The following is a 21,104-nucleotide window of genomic DNA, read 5'->3' as shown; positions in this document are numbered from 1 at the left end:
TGGAAAATGCTAATTTATGGTAATTTACATTCCTTTTTTTGCAGGTCAATGAAGTCTGGACTACACTTCCAGTCACATTAGTTGGAGGAGCAGTAACTGTCCAATGGACTGGAAAATATGTCAGCCTCCAAACCGATTTTAGGTTGACTGTCTCATATGATGTAGATACCTCTGTGGAGGTGAAACTTCCTAGCAACTTCTCTGGCCTAACATGTGGAATGTGTGGTAACTTTAACAGCCGTAGACAAGATGATTACATGATGCCCAATGGTCTGCAGGCTGCAAACTCTGAACAGCTAGGCCAGAGCTGGATGGTAGAAGATGATGATCCACTTTGTAATCCAGAGGATCCTGAGCCCTCACCACCACCATCCTGCACACCAGAGGCAGATGAACTATATAGAAGTGATGGATTCTGTGGTCTTTTGCTAAGTAAAAATGGTCCTTTCCATTTATGTAATGCTGTCATCAGTCCTGGAGGGTTTGTTGAAAGCTGCATATTTGACATGTGTGCACTTAATGGAGATCCAGACACTCTCTGCAGTCTATTAGCAGCATATGCTGATGCTTGCCAAAAGGAAGGCATTTCTATAACTTGGAGAAACAGCACATTCTGTCGTAAGTGTCTATTTACCCAAGCATGAATAGAGAATTGAAGTTAGCACCCAGTTGGAATCTCTCATTTTAACGAGACTTTCTCATTTTAGCTCATCCATGTCCCATCAACAGTCACTTTAGCACATGTGCATCCGCCTGTCCTGCGACATGTGTAGAGCCACATCCCACAGGAAACTGCAATTTACCATGTTCTGAAGGATGCGAGTGTGATGCTGGATATGTCGTCAGTGGTGGAACTTGTGTTCCTGAGTCACATTGTGGCTGCTTGTATAATGACATTTACTACAAGGTATGTGGAATACTAAAAAGGATTTTACAATTGTGTGTCCAGTGTCCACATTAATCTTAATCAAATTTTGTAATGACAGGAAGAGGAACAATTCGTTCACGGTAACTGTGAGAGCCAGTGTACCTGTCACGGAAACAACAATGTGTCCTGTATACCATTGTCCTGCGCAGAAGATGAAATCTGCAAGGTGCAAGATGGATTACTGGGCTGCTATAAACCAAGCACAGCAATTTGCCACATATATGGAGACCCCCATTATACAACATTTGACGGAACAGTGCATCACTTCCAGGGAGCTTGTACTTATACTGTGACAGAGACATGTGCCAATACATCACACAGCTTTAGTGTCACCACACGTAATGAGCACAGAGGTAACCCAAGCTGGACGGCCATTAATTCTGTTACTCTGAATGTTAATGGGATAAAGATCTTCATTGGAAAAGACAACATTGTACATGTAAGTACAGCTATCTGTAACCGCTTCTCCAAAGCTATCATGTGAAATTTATAGTATAGATCTCTTTATGTTGACAGAGAGAGAGAGCTTTTGGGCCCTTCTTAGACTCCAGGACCTATATGTGACAACAATCCTTTGTAAGACCACATCTCAAATATGGGATTCAGTTTTAGGCTCCAGATTCAAAAATCACAATGAGAACCTTCAGGGACAGATAATAAAAAAGATATATAAGAGATGGAAGGTCTTTCTTATTATGAGACCTTACATTTACATGTATAAATACATGTGTAGTCAATACAAAGAACTGGCGCATAATTTATTCTTTCCAAAGACTTTCCAAAGGACCAGTGGACATTCACTACATTTGGCGGAAAGATGATTTACACATCAATATAGTAAAGGATTCCTCATAGAATACTCAGCTTATGGAAAGCCCTACCCCAAGAAGTAGTAATGGTAGAAACTTTGTCAGCATTTAAAAGCGAAATGCTTATCTAATAGCAAAAACGATAGGCTAGATGCTTATCTAATACCAAATGGCAGCCAGGGTTATAATCAATTCAACAATTAATTGTGTGCAACAAAATTCATTAAGAAATGTTGAACTGTTGGAGGAGATCAGTGACCAGAGCAGCATCATTACAGCAGTAGCAGGTGATTGGTGAGGTGTAGTATTGAGCGAATCGAGCTTTGGATGAAAAATCTATTTGCTCAAAACTTCGTTTTAACGCTGTCTCTGTACAGCATTCAAATGTATGGGCTCCGGCAAAGGAAATTCGTTATCACTGAAGTCTCGCAGGACTTCAGTGAATAATTTCGAACTTCTATTTTAGAACTTATAAACCATTTTAAAACTTGGATCTGATTTTGGCTTCAATACCAAGGTACCAGCCGGTACTGAAGCCAACTTTGGATTTCTGTTTTAAAATGTTTTTCAAGTTTAAAAATTGAATTCTAAAGTAATTCACCAAAGTCTCTTGACTTCAAGGCAGTGATAACGAATTTCACCTCACCGGAGGCCATACATTTTAATGCTGTACGGAGAAGGGTCTCTGTACAGCATTAAAACTAAGTTTTGAGCGAATCGACTTTGGATCTTGGATTGGAAGCTCGAGTCACTCAAAACTAGTGAGGTGAAAAAAGTTGTAATTCTGTACCTGTTTTAAAATAAAATTATTTCCCTTTAACCTATTTGACTAGTAGAAACCCTACAGTTATGCCCCTTCACTACGTTAAGAGTATGACGTAGACTATGGCTTTGAGATGTTAACATTTTCTCTACGTGACTCTTGTTTTTGCTTTTTTTTTTTTTTTAGGTTAATGATGTGACTGTCACACTTCCTGCTAACGTGTCTGACATAATCATCACACAACATGGTCAATATGTTACAGTCAGCACAAACTTTGGCCTTGAAGTTCAGTTCAATGGTGATCATGAATTGTTTGTGAGAGTGAAAGAGTATTACAAGGGAGCACTATGCGGTTTGTGTGGCTCCTACAATGATAACCGGTTTGATGACTTCACAATACCCGATGGCAGCATTGTAACTAATGTCAATGACTTTGGAAACAGCTGGAGAGTCCCAGATGACGGATGGCCGTAAGTACCTAGTAACTAGCATGAGGTTGGACTTGATGGACCTGTGTCTTTTTCTGGCCTTATTAACTGTAGTTATTTCCACTCAATTACTGTGTTCATTCGATATCTTTTCTGCTGTGATACAACCACCAGTCTAAAGACAAATTAAAGTCCACAAAAGTAGTTGAACCTAAATTGAGTATTCTGGTTAGAGAAAGTTATCCCCTATGAATAGGATAGGGGATAGCTAATAGATCAGTGTGTAACCCTCACAATCAAGGGAACCAACAGCTCCATCCATTTCACTGAGGCTGCCATTCTTGTGATCAATAGAGTTCCTATCAGTAGGACCCCCACCAATCTAATAGTTATTCCCTATCCACTTTCTGTAACTGGAATACTTATTTAACTTGTTTGAACATTTTACTTATACACTAGAGCAGGTATCAGCAACCTTTGGCACCCCAGCTGCTGGGAAACTACAACTCCCAGCATGCACACTTACTCAGCTATTCTTATAATTCCCATAGAAGTGAAAGGAGGATTCTGGGAGTTGTAGTTTCATAATAGCTGGAGTGCCAGAGGTTGCTAATCCCTGCACTAGAGGATGCACAATTAGGATTAAAACATAATAAAAAGCTGTGTTAGATGCTCACCAGAATGCAGTGGTCATTTAGTCTCCCAAACAAGCCATACACACATCATAAAGCACACATGGTCTATGAATCATGATACATGACTTCACTTATCATTTTTATTAGTCTCTGCAAGTAGTTGCTATGTGATTAATAGTCCTTTGCATTTTGCTGCTTAGATGTGATTCCACTCCTCCACCTCCACCAATATGTCCTCCTAATATCCAACAAGAGGCCGAACAGAAGTGCTGGATTATTAGGCAAAATAATGGACCATTCAAACCCTGCCATGCCTTTATCCGCCCCCACCAGTACTATGAGAGCTGCGTGTTTGACCAGTGTGTGACAGGAGGAAATGACGATCTGATATGCAGTGTCCTACAGTCTTATGCTGCAGCTTGTGAATCACTGGGCATTTCCTTAGGGGACTGGATAAATAATACTATTTGTGGTAAATATCCTTCTTGGTTTTCTTTTTTTTATATATATTTTTTTCCTACGTACATTTCCATTTGCTAAACTTTATTGATTTTTCTCACAGATCCAAACAAACCATCAACAACTCCCCCTGCAACAACCACTTCATCTACGCACCCACAACCAGGTACACAGTGAATATCAATGTAATCTGAACAGTGATTCATTATACCAATGAGTAGAGATGAACAAACCAATTCTAAACTTTCTGAATCCATCCGCCACCATATGTTTACCTGTAGTAATATGCAGTATGTTGCTACATGTGTCATTACAAATGCTGTGTTGACATTAAAGAGCTTGATAAGGGTTTTTCAGGGTAATATAATCACTTTTCATTCTGGTTGAACCTATTTAGACCCAAATCTAATTTGACACGTTAATTGTGCAAATGGGACTTAGGCTACTTTAACACCTGCGTTTAGGTGCGGATCCGTCTGGTATCTGCACAGACGGATCTGCACCTATAATGCAAACGCTGGTATCCATTCAGAACGGATCCGTTTGCATTACTCTGTAAAAAAAAATCTAAGTGTAAGTCAAACGGATCCGTCCTGACTTACATTGAAAGTCAATGGGGGACAGATCTGTTTACAATTGCACCATATTGTGCCAGTAAAAATGGATCCGTCCCTATTGACTTACATTGTAAGTCAGGACGGATCCGTTTGGCTCCGCATCGACAGGCGGACACCAAAACCATCCGCCTCCAGAGCGGAATGGAGGCTGAACGGAGCCAAACTGATGCATTCTGAATGGATCCTTATCCATTCAGAATGCATTGGGGCTAAATTGATCCATTTTGGGCCGCTTGTGAGAGCCCTGAAACGGATCTCACAAGCGGACCCAGAAACGCCAGTGTGAAAGTAGCCTTAGAACAAATTTCAAGAAATTTGCTTATCTTTACTAATGAGTTCTAAACATTAACCAATTTACTCCTTTCTATGATAATGAATGCATTATAATTCCTAATGACAAGTATTAATTCAATACTGCTGTAGCAGAGCTGGTTCTTCAATTTAACTTACCGTAATGTGCTGAGATATTATAGTGTAACCTTTGGGCTTCATGTGAAACTTATTTTTCTAACTGTATAATTTGACCTGTACTATGAAAAGAAAGAGATCAACAAAAATCTCATCCCTGCTACTACTGTACATATCAGTGTACTGTTATACCGATGGTCTGAATTATGCCTATATGGAAATATGACTCCAATGTATGTAGTGCAACTTGGCTGCAACTTGGTCAAAACTTATAATTGCATTTTAATTGGAAACTATAATTTTATATAATAGCCTAACTAAGGCTACTTTTACACCTGCGTTAGGTGCGGATCCGTCTGGTATCTGCACAGACGGATCCGCACCTATAATGCAAACGCTTTTATCCGTTCAGAACCTCACCGTTTGCATTATTGTTTAAATAAAAAGTCAAAATGGATCCGTCTTGACTTACATTGAATGTCAATGGGGGACGGATCCATTTTTAATTGCACAAGTCAATTGCACAAGTCAGTGAAATCGGATCCGTCCCCATTCACTTACATTGTAAGTCAGGACGGATCCGTTTGGCTCCTCATTGCCAGGCGGACATCAAAACGCTGCAAGCAGCGTTTTGGTGCCTGCATCCAGAGCGGAATGGAGGCGGAACGGAGCGAAACTGATGCATTCTGAACAGATCCTTATCCATTCAGAATGCATTGGGGCTGAACTGATCCGTTTTGAACCGTTTGTGAGATCCCTGAAACGGATCTCACAAACGGAATTCAAAACGCCAGTGTGAAAGTAGCCTTACTAAAATGGAATGCAAAATGTTGCTGAATATCCTGCACTTTCTTATTCAGCCCATCTAGTACTTCAAACATCAAGAAATATTAGGCTCTATTTTACCAATAAGTACCTAATGAAGAATTGTACTCTATATCGTTGTACTACCATATTTGTGACCTGGAGTTTCAAAACATCACAGATTTTATAATGCAATTTTTTTTTTTTTTTAGGCTCAACTACAATAACAACCCCATCAGCAACTCCAACAAATACACCACCACCAACTCCAACAACTGTAACCGCAACAACTCCAACAACTACACCACCACCAACTCCAACAACTGTAACAATAATGACTCCAACAACTACACCACCAACAACTTCAACAACTGTAACAGCAACAACTCCAACAACTACACCACCACCAACTCCAACAACTGTAACAATAACTACTTCAACAACTACACCACCACCAACTCCAACAATTGTAACAGCAGAAACTCCAACAACTACACCACCACCAACTCCAACAACTGTAACAGCAACAACTCCAACATCTACACCACCACCAACTCCAACAACTGTTACAATAATGACTCCAACAACTACACCACCAACAACTTCAACAACTGTAACAGCAACAACTCCAACAACTACACCACCACCAACTCCAACAACTGTAACAATAACTACTTCAACAACTACACCACCACCAACTCCAACAATTGTAACAGCAGAAACTCCAACAACTACACCACCACCAACTCCAACAACTGTAACAGCAACAACTCCAACAACTACACCACCACCAACTCCAACAACTGTAACAATAACTACTTCAACAACTACACCACCACCAACTCCAACAATTGTAACAGCAGCAACTCCAACAACTACACCACCACCAACTCCAACAATTGTAACAACTATTCCAACAACTGTAACAACAACGACTCCAAAAACGACACCACCACCAACTCCAACAATTGTAACAACTACTCCAACAACTGTAACAACAACGATTCCAACAACTACAACTACTACAATCATCACTACTACTGCTACAACACCTGAAAGTAAGTTTCATAAGTTTGAGAAAGATGTGCTCTGAGCGAACTGAAGAACAGTAATGTTTTCTGCAGTCAGTAGATGATTCTGTGATGCTATGGAGGTTACAATAAGTTATTGAAGAATTTTACAAAATGATAAATTTACCATCAAAATCTCAAAACATATTTAATAGTATGCCACTTTTGCCCAGTTTCACACATTTTCACACCTGAATATTTTGGTCATTATTAGTGTTGGGCGAGCATGCTCGGCCGAACACTAGTTCGGCTCGAGTATCGCAATGCTCGGCACATCACGGTGTTCGGCCCATTTCCGCAAGTCATCGACAGCTTCTGCTGGTCTGGCAACGCTGCAGCAGCTCTTGCAATTGCCAGCTCACTGACTGTTGTGCGACGTGACCACGCGCTGGAACTTGACGTTCCACATGTTGGCCAGGCTTTGTGAGCAGCATATTGCAGTAGTGGAATACCAGCTGCAACATGGTTGTCACCTTACCAGTCAACTTCCGCTCTTCACAAGCGACGAGTGGGCATTGATGTCTGACCTCTGTGAGGTTTTACACAACTTTGAGGAATCAACACAGATTCGCACATTTTTGGCCAAATATTCACCATAAATTCGCAAATTCGAGAATTCATGATCTCCAGTCATTATTTACTTGATTGCAAAAATTGGCAATGTAATATATTCACAATAAAAATTTGCGATTAGAATATTCGCGATCAACACTAAGGGGTAGGCAACTTTCCTATTGATTGCTAGGGATGTTGCTAAGTGCAAATATTTGCGATAAATTTGCTATAAATTCTCTATTAGAATATTCATGAACAACACTATTCGTGAATACGAATATATAGCACTATATTCTAAATATTTGCAAATTCTCGAAGAAATTTTCAATTCGAATATTCGCACTCAACACTATCCGCTAAAGAGGGTAGTACCCATGGAAGTTTTATTCCATCTGTTCAGCGTGGATGGGTAGAAGAGGAGGATGAGGATATTGAGAGTCATCCTCCTGATGAGGACAGTGAAGTCTTGTCTGTTGGGACTCTGGCACACATGGCTGACTTTATGTTAGGCTGCCTTTCCCGTGCCCCTCGCGTTGTAAGCATTTTTGCCAACACCGATTACTGGTTCTTCTCATCTCTCATTCCTGTGGTGGAGAGGACGAGCAAAATGGTGCAATACCAGAAGGTCCTTGTGGAAAAATTGCTCCAAAAAATTTCCAGCTGACAACGCTGGCTGCAGAGTACGTAGTTCCTTGGCCAACCAAGGAGACGAGACGAGGGGAGCTCTCAGCAGTTCCAACAGAGGCAGGGCAACACTCTCCAAGGCTTGGGACAGTTTTATGACACCCCGCCAGCACCCTCAGCCTGATGCGCAGCCTAGTGTCACAAGGAAGGAAAAATTTTGGAAAATGGTGAAGGAGTACGTAGCAGACCGTGTCAGTGTCCTTAGTGATCTTGTGTGCCTTACAGCTATTGGGTCTCCAAGCTGGACACATGGCACGAACTGGCGCTCTACGCCTTTGAGGTGCTGGCCTGCCCCGCCGCCAGCGTTTTGTCAGAGCGGGTATTTAGTGCTGCTGGGGGCATAATAACTGATAAGCGTATCCGCCTGTCAACTGAAAATGCTGACAGGTTGACTCTTATAAAAATTAACAAGACCGGGATTGCCCCTGACTTCTCCACTCCACCAGAGGAAAGTGGCTGAACATAAAGGCACTCTAAATGTGGCTTTTATGGTGTATTGAATACACTGTACTCCCATGCACTCCTTCCACCACTAGTGATTTTGTAGAATATTCGTCATATATTTGCGAATTCAAGAATTCAAAATTATTTTATTGAATGCGAAAAATCTGCAATGTAAAAATTGCGTAATGCGAATTCGTAATGCTAAATACAGGTATGGGTCACTTTGGCAAAATTTTTCAAGCTGCTAGAAGTTTCATGAGTTTCTCCTGAGACTGGAGAAAATGGTTGGCACGGCAAAACATTACAATAGCTTTATATGCAGATAGAGTCAGTGATTAGAATATTTTTTCGCACTACGTGCAACTTCACATTTTAGCAGGTCTGACTAAAGATTACTGATTGGTGCACTAAGTATTGTTCTGAACTTGACATTGCTTCCATCTCATTGGCCCACAAGCAAGAAGCAAAGAGAAATCATGTGTTCAGATGGAAAAAAAATACAGAATATCCGATAAAACGAATATATAGTACTATATTTTAAATATTCGCGAATTCTCGAATTGGCGATATTCGCGATAAAAATGTGCTATTCGAATATTCGCGCTAAACACTATCCACCACTAAAAAGGGTATATGGTTCAATCTCCCTTTTCTCGTCCTCCTCCATCATATCAACATGCTTATTTGGCTGCCGTCGCTCCTAATGTTTTAGAGGGTCAGCTCAGCAGTGGGCCCTCACCCATAATGTTTTAGAGGGTCAGCAGCAGGGCCTCATCCACACATTTTTTTAGATGGTCAGCTCGACAGCAGGCCCTCGCCCACAAAATTTTTAGATCGTCAGCTTGGCAGCAAGTCCTCGCCCACAAAATTTTTCAGATGGTCAGCTCGACAACAGGCCCTCGCCAACAATTTTTTTTACATGGTCAGCTTGGCAGCAGGCCCTCACCCCTAATGTTTTAGATGGTCAGATCAGCAGCAGGCCCTTGCCCCTAATATTTTAACGGGTCACCAGCAGGCCCTTGCTCCTAATGTTTTTGAGGGTCACCAGCTGACCCTTGCTCCTAATGTTTTTGAGGGTCACCAGCAGGCCATCAATCATAATGTTTCAAGGGTGTGAATGATGCCCTTCTTTATGTGTAATAAAAGGTGTTTTGAAGTGCCGGTTCTTTGTAATTTTTGGCAGCCCTTTCACTTAGTGCATAGGCTTTATGATTGTAGGAGTCCCACAATCTGAACAATTGTACCACAATGTGAATGAGGCCCTCCTTTATGTGATATACAGGTTGTATCGGAGTGCCTCTTTCTTGTAATTTTTGGCAGCACTTGCACTTTATATACAAGGAAATATACAGGAAAGAATGTTTCCTAACAATTTTTCCTCTAAAATCGATTTTATCTTCGGTTTTGTTCGTATTATTGTACGTCTGTAAAAGTGGCGTACTACTCGGACAGCATCATTCCCAGCAGCGACCTGGGAGTCCAAGATGCATCCAGACATCCTCCCCATGCAGTTCCCGAACCATTTCAGTGGTGCTTCCATCAATTTCTGACCTTTTCCTGTGAACCAGACACCCTCCTCTCTTCGAAGCAAGGTGTGCCTGGTTTAACGCTCTGACTTTCATTGTGCTTAGGTGCTCGGTAGAGCACCTGAGCATTCTGAGGTGTTCTACTGGAGCACCCGAGCACTTTGGTGCTCGACCAACACTAGTCATTATTATTAACAAGGTCTGATTTGGACACAAATCAGAATCGGAACCTGCGCTGATTCAGATACGTTGCAGATTATTGGGTGGGTATGTAAAGGAGGGGGTATTTACAGTGTTAGGTAGGTGTGTAAGGGAAGAGATATTCACAGTGATCTTTGGTGCGGTTACCTTATTTGGCAGGTAGTCTATCCGTGGAGTGTCCGTCTTTCTGGATCCGGTTGGTAGGTTTCCCAGGTGCCTTCAGGTTCAACCTCTAGCGTAGGTGATGCTCCGGCCGGCAGCAGATCACTCACGCGAGGGAACCCCAGTTGAAGTCCGGGAACTTGGCGTGTGATGTCACCGCACTGAGTATGGAAGCCTTCAGGGGACAAATTCAATCCGACGCGTTTCTGAGCCTAAACGGGCTCCTTCGTCAGACCTTGTTAATACTTTCACATTACGGTCGCTGCAGCAGACCGTGGCAGTGAACCTTGCAGCGATTCTCTGCCTGATACGTAGGTTTGAGTGTATCTGGGAGCGCGGGTGGACTTGTATACATTCTACAAACTAGTCATTATTATTTTGCATCAGTGTTTCCAAGTTAAAATGAAGAATGTGTGACGAACTATTCTTTTTTAATATACTTTTAGGCTATGTTTGTTCCACTCTTGGTTTTAGCTTATAAAACTGAAGTAAAAAATGACTAAAATAAACAAGTGTGATAATACATCTAGAGTAATTCCGTAAAGATAGCACAGAGAAGGTGGATGAGAGTTACCTCTGCCTATTTAACCAGTTTAATATAGTTTTAATCTTCAAATGCAGCAAAATTGTATGGAAACATTTCAAAGATTGCCAAATTATCAAGAACCTATCTTACCATGGAGCAAGTTATACATGTTTAAGAATAGTAACTCAATAAGCCATTTATTATGAGATCACCCATTTTATATTTATGTGCTTCTTTCCAGCTGCTACAATCTGCAGTGCCTCTGGAGATCCTCACTACAACACATTTGATGGTGCAGTTCACCATTACATGGGGAACTGCAGCTACACACTCACAAAACTATGCAATGTATCATCTATTGAATTCCCATACTTCCATGTCTACACCACCAATGAGCACAGAGGAGGCAACACCAAAGTGTCCTATATCCAGTCAGTACATGTAGAAATGTACAACACTAATTTTACATTGCTGAAGAACAAAAAGCTAAATGTAAGTTTCCCAGTTTCCTGTTAATCACATATTTGATCTATTGTAATTTTCCTTAGTTACAGTATATACCTCAGAAATCCTAGCAAATTTGGCTGTTTTTCTCTCCCACTTGGATAAAAAGCTGGGGAAATAACTGAAAAGCTTCAGAAAACACTCGGGGTGAGATTTATCAAACTGGTGTAAAGTAGAACTAGCTTTGTTGCCCTTAGCAACCAATCAAATTCCATATTTCATTATTCAGAGCTACTTTGGAAAATGAAATATAGAATCTGATTGGTTGCTATGGGCAACTAAGCCAGTTCTACTTTACACCAGTTTGATAAATCTCCCCCTCTGTCTTTTCAGGAAAACAGGCAGACAACATGTAGGGTGTAGATAAAGCAGGAAGTCTGTAAGCTTCAGCCAATAGCTGCAGAACAGGAAGAGATATCAGTTAAAAGGGCCACCTTTTGAAAATGTCTCCTGTACTGGCCACAAGTATGCAGCCGGATTGGGGGGGTTCACTGTGGTGATAGGGACCTATAATGTATAGAGCACTTTGCAAAATTACTTTATTTTGGGGACACAGTCAAAAGAATTAACAGCCATAGTGTTTTTAGTGATTCTAGAAAATTTTCCCTTAAATAAAACAGCTTCTCATTTCTTACTACGTGGATATCATCAATGTAATCACCACAGTTAGTTGGAGTTGGAATATCTTATTATATAAAGCAGCCTGCCACAACTGAGTAGACTAATATAAAGAACACAGCAGATCCACAGTACAGTACATGGTCTCCCATCACAATTATTCACTTTCCAGTTTAATCAATTTTTTTTAACTTTTCATACTAGGTTGATGGAAAGAGAACAAACCTACCAACGGCTCTAGAAAGTAGAGTCAGAGTGCACATCAGTGGCAATTACTTAATTTTGCAGACTGACTTTGGACTACAAGTGAGGTTTGATGGTAACCATTACAGTGATGTTTCTCTACTCTCAACATTCAAGGGCCATGTGTGTGGACTGTGTGGTAAGACATATGTTCATACCCACTTATAGTTTACAGTGTGTGAGGAAGCTACTATTGTCTGAACTGGTTTAATTTCACCTTCAATATTCCTGTCTTTCAGGCAACTACAATGACAATGCAAGAGATGACTCTTTAAAGCCTGATGGCAGTACAGCATCAAGTTCAAATGAACTTGGAGATAGCTGGCTGGTTGACCGAGATAATAAAGTGTAAGTGGTAGAAATATTGTACTGTTCTTTTAATTGTTTAACTTAATTGAAGCTCAATAGTGCATTGAGAAAATGCATGCAATCATTTTTAGTTTATATGTATAGGGGTGGACTGGGAACTTAAAGTAGCCCTGGAAACCTAAAAGTGGCTCTATGTTGTAGGTGAATCCAAATTTACCAAAGGTGGGGCAGCACAAGTAGGCAGGGCCAGCAATACCACAATGGAGCACAAAATACCCCCTTGCAGAATCAAATATCACAATGCAGCAACAAAATACCACCACCTTCGCTGTAGTATCCAAGTTTATCAAGTATCAAGTGTATTACTATGAGGACAGAGATGTAGTTGAATTCAGGAGAGCATCTCATCATTATGTACCTGGCCAGCAGCCGTGAGAAGGGCTCAGTGGCCCCCTTGGCATCAACCCACTGGGGAATTTGACTGTTGGGTCTGCCCCTGTAATTATTAATATTCTTAAAGACTTGTTGCGGTATTAACATACTCTAAGTTAAACTTTGGATAGGTATATCATACTTTGTACACTGGATAGATTCTGAGGGATATTTACTAAAGTGTACGCTATAGTTGCACAATAATTTGCGACCTATCACTTGTTTAATTATTGTTTAAAAGTGGCAAGAATAGTGGGTGAAGCTTAGCGGGACAGATAAACTATCATTTATGCCAGAAACTAGCATTAAAAGATAGTTTAAATCTATATCCGCTCATAGTTCGCGTACATTTAAAAGTCTGGCACATGGACTGCCTGGAAATGAGCCCAATTTATTAAGGGACCTGTGCCTTTTAATACATTTGCCACAGTCTGCTCTAATGGACTTAATACTAAGATTAGTGTTTGTAACTACAGTTTTAGTATATCTCCCCTAATGTATTTTTAAAATGCATAATGCTTTAGCTATTAAAGGGGGTTGTTCAAGATTAAATTTTTTTTTTCCTGCAACAGCTTCGTTCTTATGCATTGGTTGTTGTGTCTGATATTGAAGCTTTGCCTTATTTGCTATCAAATATATATATATATATATATATATATAAATATATACTGACCAAAAATATAAACGCAACACTTTCGGTTTTGCTCCCATTTTACATGAGTTGAACTCACTGAAATTTTCTACATACACAAAAGTCCCATTAATCTCAAATATTGTTCACAAATCTGTCTAAATCTGTGTTAGTGAGCACTTCTCCTTTGCCGAGATAATCCATCCCACCTCACAGGTGTGGCATATCAAGGTGCTGAATAGACAGCATGAATATTGCATAGGTGTGCCTTAGACTGCCCACAATAAAAGACCACTCTGAAATAAGCACAGTTTTGCCTTACTGGGGGGGATGTCAGAAAACCAGTCAGTATCTGGTGTGGCCACCATTTGCCTCACGCAGTGCAACACATCTCTGTCGCATAGAGTTGATCAGGTTGTTGATTGTGGCCTGTGCAATGTTGGTCCACTCCTCTTCAATAGCTGTGCAAAGTTGCAGAATATTGGCAGGAACTGGAACATGCTTTCGTACACGCCGATCCAGAGCATCTCAAACATGCTCAATGGGTGACATGTCCGGTGAATATGCTGGCCATGCAAGAACTGGGATGTTTTCAGCTTCCAGGAATTGTGTACAGATCTATGCAATATGGGGCCGCGCATTATCATGCTGCAACATGAGGTGATGGTCGTGGATGAATGGCACAACAATGGGCCTCAGTATCTCGTCAAAATTCCATCAATAAAATGCACCTGTGTTCCTTGCCCATAACATACGCCTGCCCATACCATAACCCCACCGCCACCAGGGGCCACTCGATCCACAACGTTGACGTCAGCAAACTGCTCACCCACACGACGCCACACATGCTGTCTGCCATCTGCCCTTAACAGTGAAAACCGTGACTTTTCCGTGAACAGAAAGCCTCTCCAACATTCCAGACACCATCAAATGTGAGCATTTGCCCACTCAAGTCGGTTACTACGACGAACTGCAGTCAGGTCCAGACCCCGATGAGGACGACGAGCATTTAGATGAGATTCCCTGAGACAGTTTCTGACGGTTTGTGCAGAAATGCTTTGGTTATGCAAACCGATTGTTGCTGCAGCTGTCCTGATGGCTGGTTTCAGACGATCATGGAGGTGAACATGCTGGATGTGGAGGTCCTGGGCTGGTGTGGTTTTTCTGTCTATGTTTCCATTTGTGTAGCATTAGGATCCAGAGCTTGAGACTTATCTAATGGCTATGCACTAGAGTGATGATCAGAGATATTATTTTCTAGTGGTCATTACCATATACCACTTTTTCTGTGAATCACCCTACTGCATAACATATACACACCTGACATGTGTTCCATCTTTTGGTGGGTTACAGAGACACTGGCTGGGGGACTGTGGCATCCGAGGTTTTTTGCTGACTCTTCCAACCTTTTTTGTTATCTTTAATATTCTAATAATCATGATCTGTTTATTATTATGAAATAAAATATATATTTTTAATATTTTGGAAATTCATTGGTTGTTTGTTTGACAACACTTTAGGTTTATATGGTTGTTTTCTCGTTTGCCCTATATCATGGTGTTATAGTGAGGCTTGTTCTTGTTTGGTTCTATGGTGTGGTTACACGTGGTCTGCGGTTGTGAGGCCAGTTGGATGTACTGCCAAATTCTCTATAACGCCTTTGGAGACAGCTTATGGTAGAGAAATGAACATTCATTGCACGGCAACAGCTCTGGTAGACATTCCTGCAGTCAGCATGCCAATTGCATGCTCCCTCAAACTTTGCTACATCTGTGGCATTGTGCTGTGTCTGCACATTTCAGAGTGGCCTTTTATTGTGGGCAGTCTAAAGCACACCTGTGCAATATTCATGCTGTCTAATCAGCACCTTGATATGCCACAACTGTGATGTGGCATGGATTATCTCGGCAAAGGAGAAGTGCTCACTAACACAGATTTAGACAGATTTGTGAACAATATTTGAGAGTAATGGATCTTTTGTGTATGTAGAAAATGTTTCAGATCTTTGAGTTCAGCTCATGCAAAACAGGAGCAAAACCGAAAGTGTTGCGTTTATATTTTTGGTCAGTGTATATATATATATATATATATATATATATATAGTAAAACAAAAACGGGAGGCAACACTGATACAGTATAAAGTAGCTGGGTGCACGCTCTGAGGGCTGAAGCTTACCCAAATATCATAGCAAAAAAAAGGGAGCAGCACTCCAATGCAGGATAAAACAAAATCCAAATGTTTTATTCACCCATGGTGTGGCGACGTTTCGGCTCTACAATTGAGCCTTTCTTAAGCGCTTGAGAAAGGCTCAATTGTAGAGCCGAAACATCGCCACACCATGGGTGAATAAAACATTTAGATTTTGTTTTATCCTGCGTTGGAGTGCTGCTCCCTTTTTTTGCTATATACACATATATATATATATATATATATATATATATATATAAAACAAGGAATGTGGGCAGCACCACTATCTGTGTAGTACAGTCGGAGTGCCAGCGGCTGAGTAGGCGATCCACCTCCAAAACATGTAGAAAAAATGAAATCCGCAGCACATCCAAGTAGTGAAGAAGTAAAAGAAGCTTTAATCACCAGGCATGCCTGGTGATTAAAGCTTCTTTTACTTCTTCACTACTTGGATGTGCTGCGGATTTCATTTTTTATATATATATATATATATATATATATATATATATTTATTTTTTTTAGCAATTCTGAATTTGATAAAATAACAACTATTGTCACCCTATTCTTATTAATAATCTTCTTATAAACTATTGGTGCAATGAAATGTGCTTTTTCTGTTGTTATTCCTTCTAATATTATGTTCCAATAATTATGTTCCAATATCACATAATTTTTTTTTAAATTATAATTATCACTCGAGACAAAAAGTAGAAATCAAGGGGCACATTTATTAAGACCGGCGTTTTAGGTCTTAATAAAGCCCTAAGCCGGCGGTGGTTCTGCCGAAGTTATGAAGAGGTGCAGGACGCTCCATAACTTCGGCGCATCCAGCGCCAGTTCTAAATGTATGACAGCTTCCAAGCTTCCTTTTTCTACACCTGAAACAGGCCTGCCGTTCCAATCCCTTCTTGCCCATGCCACACCCACTTATTTTGACCTAGCGTGAGTGGAGTGAAGTCGCAGATTGCGGCGCAACAAACCTTTGCGCCCCAATCTGCACCTGAAATGCGCCTAATATAGGCTATTTCAGAATGATAAATGACCTCCTAAATTGAATAACATAATAAAAGTATTGATGAATGGTTTATCCTACAGGTGCCATATAATATCTTTTTTTTCATGTGTCATAGGTGTGGAAGTCAAGACATTGAAAATTGTGATCCAAATCTTGAAGCAGAATACAGCAAGGATACAGTCTGTGGCATTATAACCGATACTGCAGGTGAGACATACAGTATATGTGACGACATACTAGTCTGCTAATTTATATTATCAGCCGCTAACACTAGCATGTAGACATCCAGATTCATTCAGTTTCCATTCTATTATTCCAGTCAGTAAAAACGCATTTGTATTTATATTAATTAGGAATCTTCAAGGACTGCCATGCTCTTGTGAATCCTGATAATTTCTTTGAAAACTGTGTAATAGACATGTGTCTCACTGGTGGCGACTCAAATTCCCTATGTTACGCTGTGCAAGCATATGCTCAACAGTGTTCAGATGCTGGAATATGTGTTGAATGGAGATCAGACACCTTCTGCCGTAAGTATTCTATCATCTTTTCAGTTTGTATATCAGCTATTATTCATACCCACAAGAAGACAACATGCTGCCTGTTCACCTTTACTTGAACACCACTCCAGAACCTGATGGACCTTATTAAAAAGTAATAGGGTTCATTGGATGCCAGTATTATCCATCATACTACAGCTCCATACTACAGCTTGTGTTATGAAGTGAAGCCACCTAATCTTAATCAATATTTTAAACTGTAATATTTTATACAGAACTGACAGCTATGTAAACTCATAGTTGGAGATTGTGTTTCCATTTGCCCAATTTACAAATAATTTTTTTCTTGTCACCTTTAAAATTTTTCAGCCATTTCCTGCCCTGCAAGAAGCTTCTATAAGAGCTGTGGGACTACATGCCCTGCCACTTGCTTCAACTCTCCACCAGTGGCACCATGCAAGCTGGAGTCAGTAGAAGGTTGCTTCTGTAATGACTCTTATGTCCTGAGCGGAGACAGATGTGTTAATGAGACTGATTGTGGCTGTGTTGATGACAATAATAACTCTTATCAGGTAAGGCTTCCCTAATGCTCCACATGTATATTTTATATTAAAATGCTATAATTTCAGGCCTCCTTCTATGTTATGATCTCTTTCATATGTTATCTTCAGCTTGGAGAAAGTTGGTTCACCTATGAGAACTGCACTCAGCGCTGCACATGCAATAACAATAAAAACATTGTTTGTGAGAATTGGCAGTGCGGAACCCTGGAAAATTGCAAGCGGCAGGATGGAGTATTAGGATGTCAATCCTCTGGTTTGTATTCTACCTATAGTTAATGTTGCAGTATATCTGTGTATCACACCTAAATAAATGGAACACAAATATCCCTACAGTAAAGATAGACTATAGATCGGAACTATCGCAGATCACCATTTATTATATAAAGTACTTTTATTTATTATACTTAGATTTTTACTGTGCTACATTTATTGTATAATTATTTTTCAGAAGAAATTAGTGGTCAATTTGCCAGGACGGAGATTAGATTAGATATGTCACATATTGTGCAGAGCAATTGGATGCCAATTGTACATCCATGACTGCCATGCTGGTGAAGTTCGGTCAATACACTATGGCCAAGGCGGCAGCTGTATGAAATAAAACTCCAACTACAGTAGATCAGATCTGTAGACAATGTAGTGCAATTTACACCTCAAGAAACTGTTCATGAATACAGTGTGTGTGCTTTTATTACAGGTATCACTGCTTGCCACGTGTCTGGAGATCCTCACTTCTACACATTTGATAAAGTCATGCACAGTTTCATGGGCACATGTACATATGTTCTGGTGGACATTTGTGATAAGAGAAGTGTCATCCCATTTACCATCAAAGGAAAGACGGAGGACCGTGGACAGAGGGCAGCAACATACTTGAAAGAAGTTTACATTGATGTTTATGATTTCCGTATCACCTTGCAGAAGGACAGGAAAACTCTTGTAAGACTTTTATCAATATACTTATTATTAAATGTGCTCACTATGCTTTATAATGTATTCAAATATCTATTCTATCTATCTATCTATCTATCTATCTATCTATCTATCTATCTATCTATCTATTTTTGCATCCTGTAGTCTTCTGCTCCAAAATAAGTTTAAATATACTACCAGGGAGGGTACCTTTATTGTAAAAATTTGTGTTGAGCGAATCAAAGCCAAATTAATTGACTTCAATCAGAATTTTAGGAATAATTAGATTTGCCGTGAAGCTGAATTTTCTCACGCTTCCTGGTAACTAATCTATTTTTCCTGAAATGACAGTAAAAATAAAAAATATATATACTCACCCAATCTGCAAAGTCGCAGCCATCCTGATGGCAGAAACTGGGCATCACCATGCCTGGCAAGCGTGATGACATCATCATCATGAGATTTTGCGCGGTGTCTTCAATCAAGATGGCTGCGACAGCCTCTACACAAGCAAATGGATAAGGTGAGTATTTTTTTTACCCTGATTAACCCCTAAATTGTAGCCTCAGATGGGGCAATCAGTGATGAATGTGGCATCTGAGTGGTTCAATAATGGGGTGTGGCACAATTCCTCATGAATTGAATATCTTTGCGAAATTCGGAAAAGTAGTTGAATCAAATTTTTCATAACTTTGCTCATTTTTAGTAAAATGCTACCTGGTAATCATGAGAATTGAGAATAATTTATTTTCTTTTGTCTCTCCATGGATGAGGCTCCACTATTTGGTGCATCATTGTTCCCCAAGTAATGCCGCCTAGCATTTCCCCCTCTTGTTTGGTTGACAATATCTCTTCTGGCTGTGAAATCCATTAGGCAGGGCAAGCCAAAGACTATCAAACAAACAAGAGGAGGAGGCAGTTGGCTATGTTGCTGCTTAAGCGATGGTGCACTGAATGTCTTGTCCTCGCCCAGTGTGCACCTAAAACCTGTTTTGCAGACAAATTAAAATAAATATTTCTCATGATTTATGAACAGTATTCTGAAAGTAAATATATTTTGAATTTGCGTAACAAGAACCATACATGGTGCTATGTTTAGTTAGTATGTGATCTCATTGCTGACAGACTCCCTTTCATAAAATTTTGATGGAAATTACAGAATCACTTTAATAAGCTCTTTGTCAACAACAGGTGGATAACACACGCATCCAAACACCATGGTCTGGAAATGTGAAAGGTATCAGCATTGGAAATGTCGGTCTCTACACTGTTGTGACCACAGACTTTGGAATGATTGTGAAGTTTGATGGAAATCACCACCTGGAGATTGTCCTCCCTGATGCTTACTTTGGAAAGGTCAGTTCTAGAAGTTTTTAGTATTGAAAACTGTCACAGTATAAAAATGCAAGTTCACAAGATTTAATTGATCTTTCCCTACATTGACACAACAGGCATGTGGTATGTGCGGTAATTTCAATACCCAGACAAATGATGAGTTACTGATGCCAAACGGACTTCTGGCAGCCAATGTTACCCAGTTTGGAAACAGCTGGAAATCAGAAGAAGACAGCGACAAAAAGTAACTATCACAATTGTTGTATTATTTAGGGATTTGTATTATTTGCTCAGGTTTAAACACACATAAGTGAAAATGTCACTAACTAGAATGGAATAAGATAAATGGAATAAGATGAGAAAGCTCTGTTGAGATTGCTCAGATTACATGAGATTTGGTATTTAAACCTTTCAGTTATCAAATCTGCTGTCATATCCCAGGACATTCTGAATGTCAAAGAGATGCAAAAAAAATTGTTGAGCTCTGGCAGAGTTAAAGCAAGAGGTTATGGCACTCTTCTCATTGTCACACTTTGGGTCAGAGTTACTAGTCCTGTAGATGACGTAAACTTAGCCAGACCTTCTAGACCTGCACCAGATTCATCACAGGGGTTCAGGTTGGATGATAAATGTGGTGCAGGGCTAGGGACTATTTTACACAAGAATTGTGGTGCAATTTTGGCACAAAAAGGTCAATTTTAGACCACGTTTCTTTCCTATAATGCCGTTCATTTCCTGCTAAGTTCCACCTCCTTTTCAAGTAAGTAGAAAAAAATATGAAAAAAACCCAGTTGTGTCATTTTGCACCATTTTTTAGACAGATTCTAAGTGCAGT

General features: G+C 40.1%; 1 protein-coding gene across 1 annotated transcript in view; it reads left to right on the top strand.

The window, feature by feature from the left end:
* Positions 1–21,104, top strand: part of LOC120999131 (IgGFc-binding protein-like) — a 72,665-nt gene that overhangs the window by 44,022 nt on the left and 7,539 nt on the right. Inside the window, exons 21-37 of the mRNA XM_040430003.1 lie at positions 45–618; positions 708–907; positions 987–1,367; positions 2,687–2,970; positions 3,764–4,035; positions 4,126–4,188; positions 6,064–6,909; positions 11,261–11,511; positions 12,346–12,523; positions 12,624–12,732; positions 17,075–17,166; positions 17,313–17,489; positions 17,829–18,031; positions 18,131–18,275; positions 18,720–18,961; positions 20,126–20,290; positions 20,386–20,513. Of these exons, the coding sequence (XP_040285937.1) occupies positions 45–618; positions 708–907; positions 987–1,367; positions 2,687–2,970; positions 3,764–4,035; positions 4,126–4,188; positions 6,064–6,909; positions 11,261–11,511; positions 12,346–12,523; positions 12,624–12,732; positions 17,075–17,166; positions 17,313–17,489; positions 17,829–18,031; positions 18,131–18,275; positions 18,720–18,961; positions 20,126–20,290; positions 20,386–20,513 (4,310 nt within the window). The remainder of the gene's footprint in view (positions 1–44; positions 619–707; positions 908–986; positions 1,368–2,686; positions 2,971–3,763; positions 4,036–4,125; positions 4,189–6,063; positions 6,910–11,260; positions 11,512–12,345; positions 12,524–12,623; positions 12,733–17,074; positions 17,167–17,312; positions 17,490–17,828; positions 18,032–18,130; positions 18,276–18,719; positions 18,962–20,125; positions 20,291–20,385; positions 20,514–21,104) is intronic.

Source organism: Bufo bufo, chromosome 4 (assembly GCF_905171765.1).
Source record: "Bufo bufo chromosome 4, aBufBuf1.1, whole genome shotgun sequence".
NCBI classification, from domain to species: Eukaryota; Metazoa; Chordata; class Amphibia; order Anura; family Bufonidae; genus Bufo; species Bufo bufo.
Note: the sequence above shows the minus strand (reverse complement) of the source record. Positions and strands in the feature narration are given on the sequence as shown.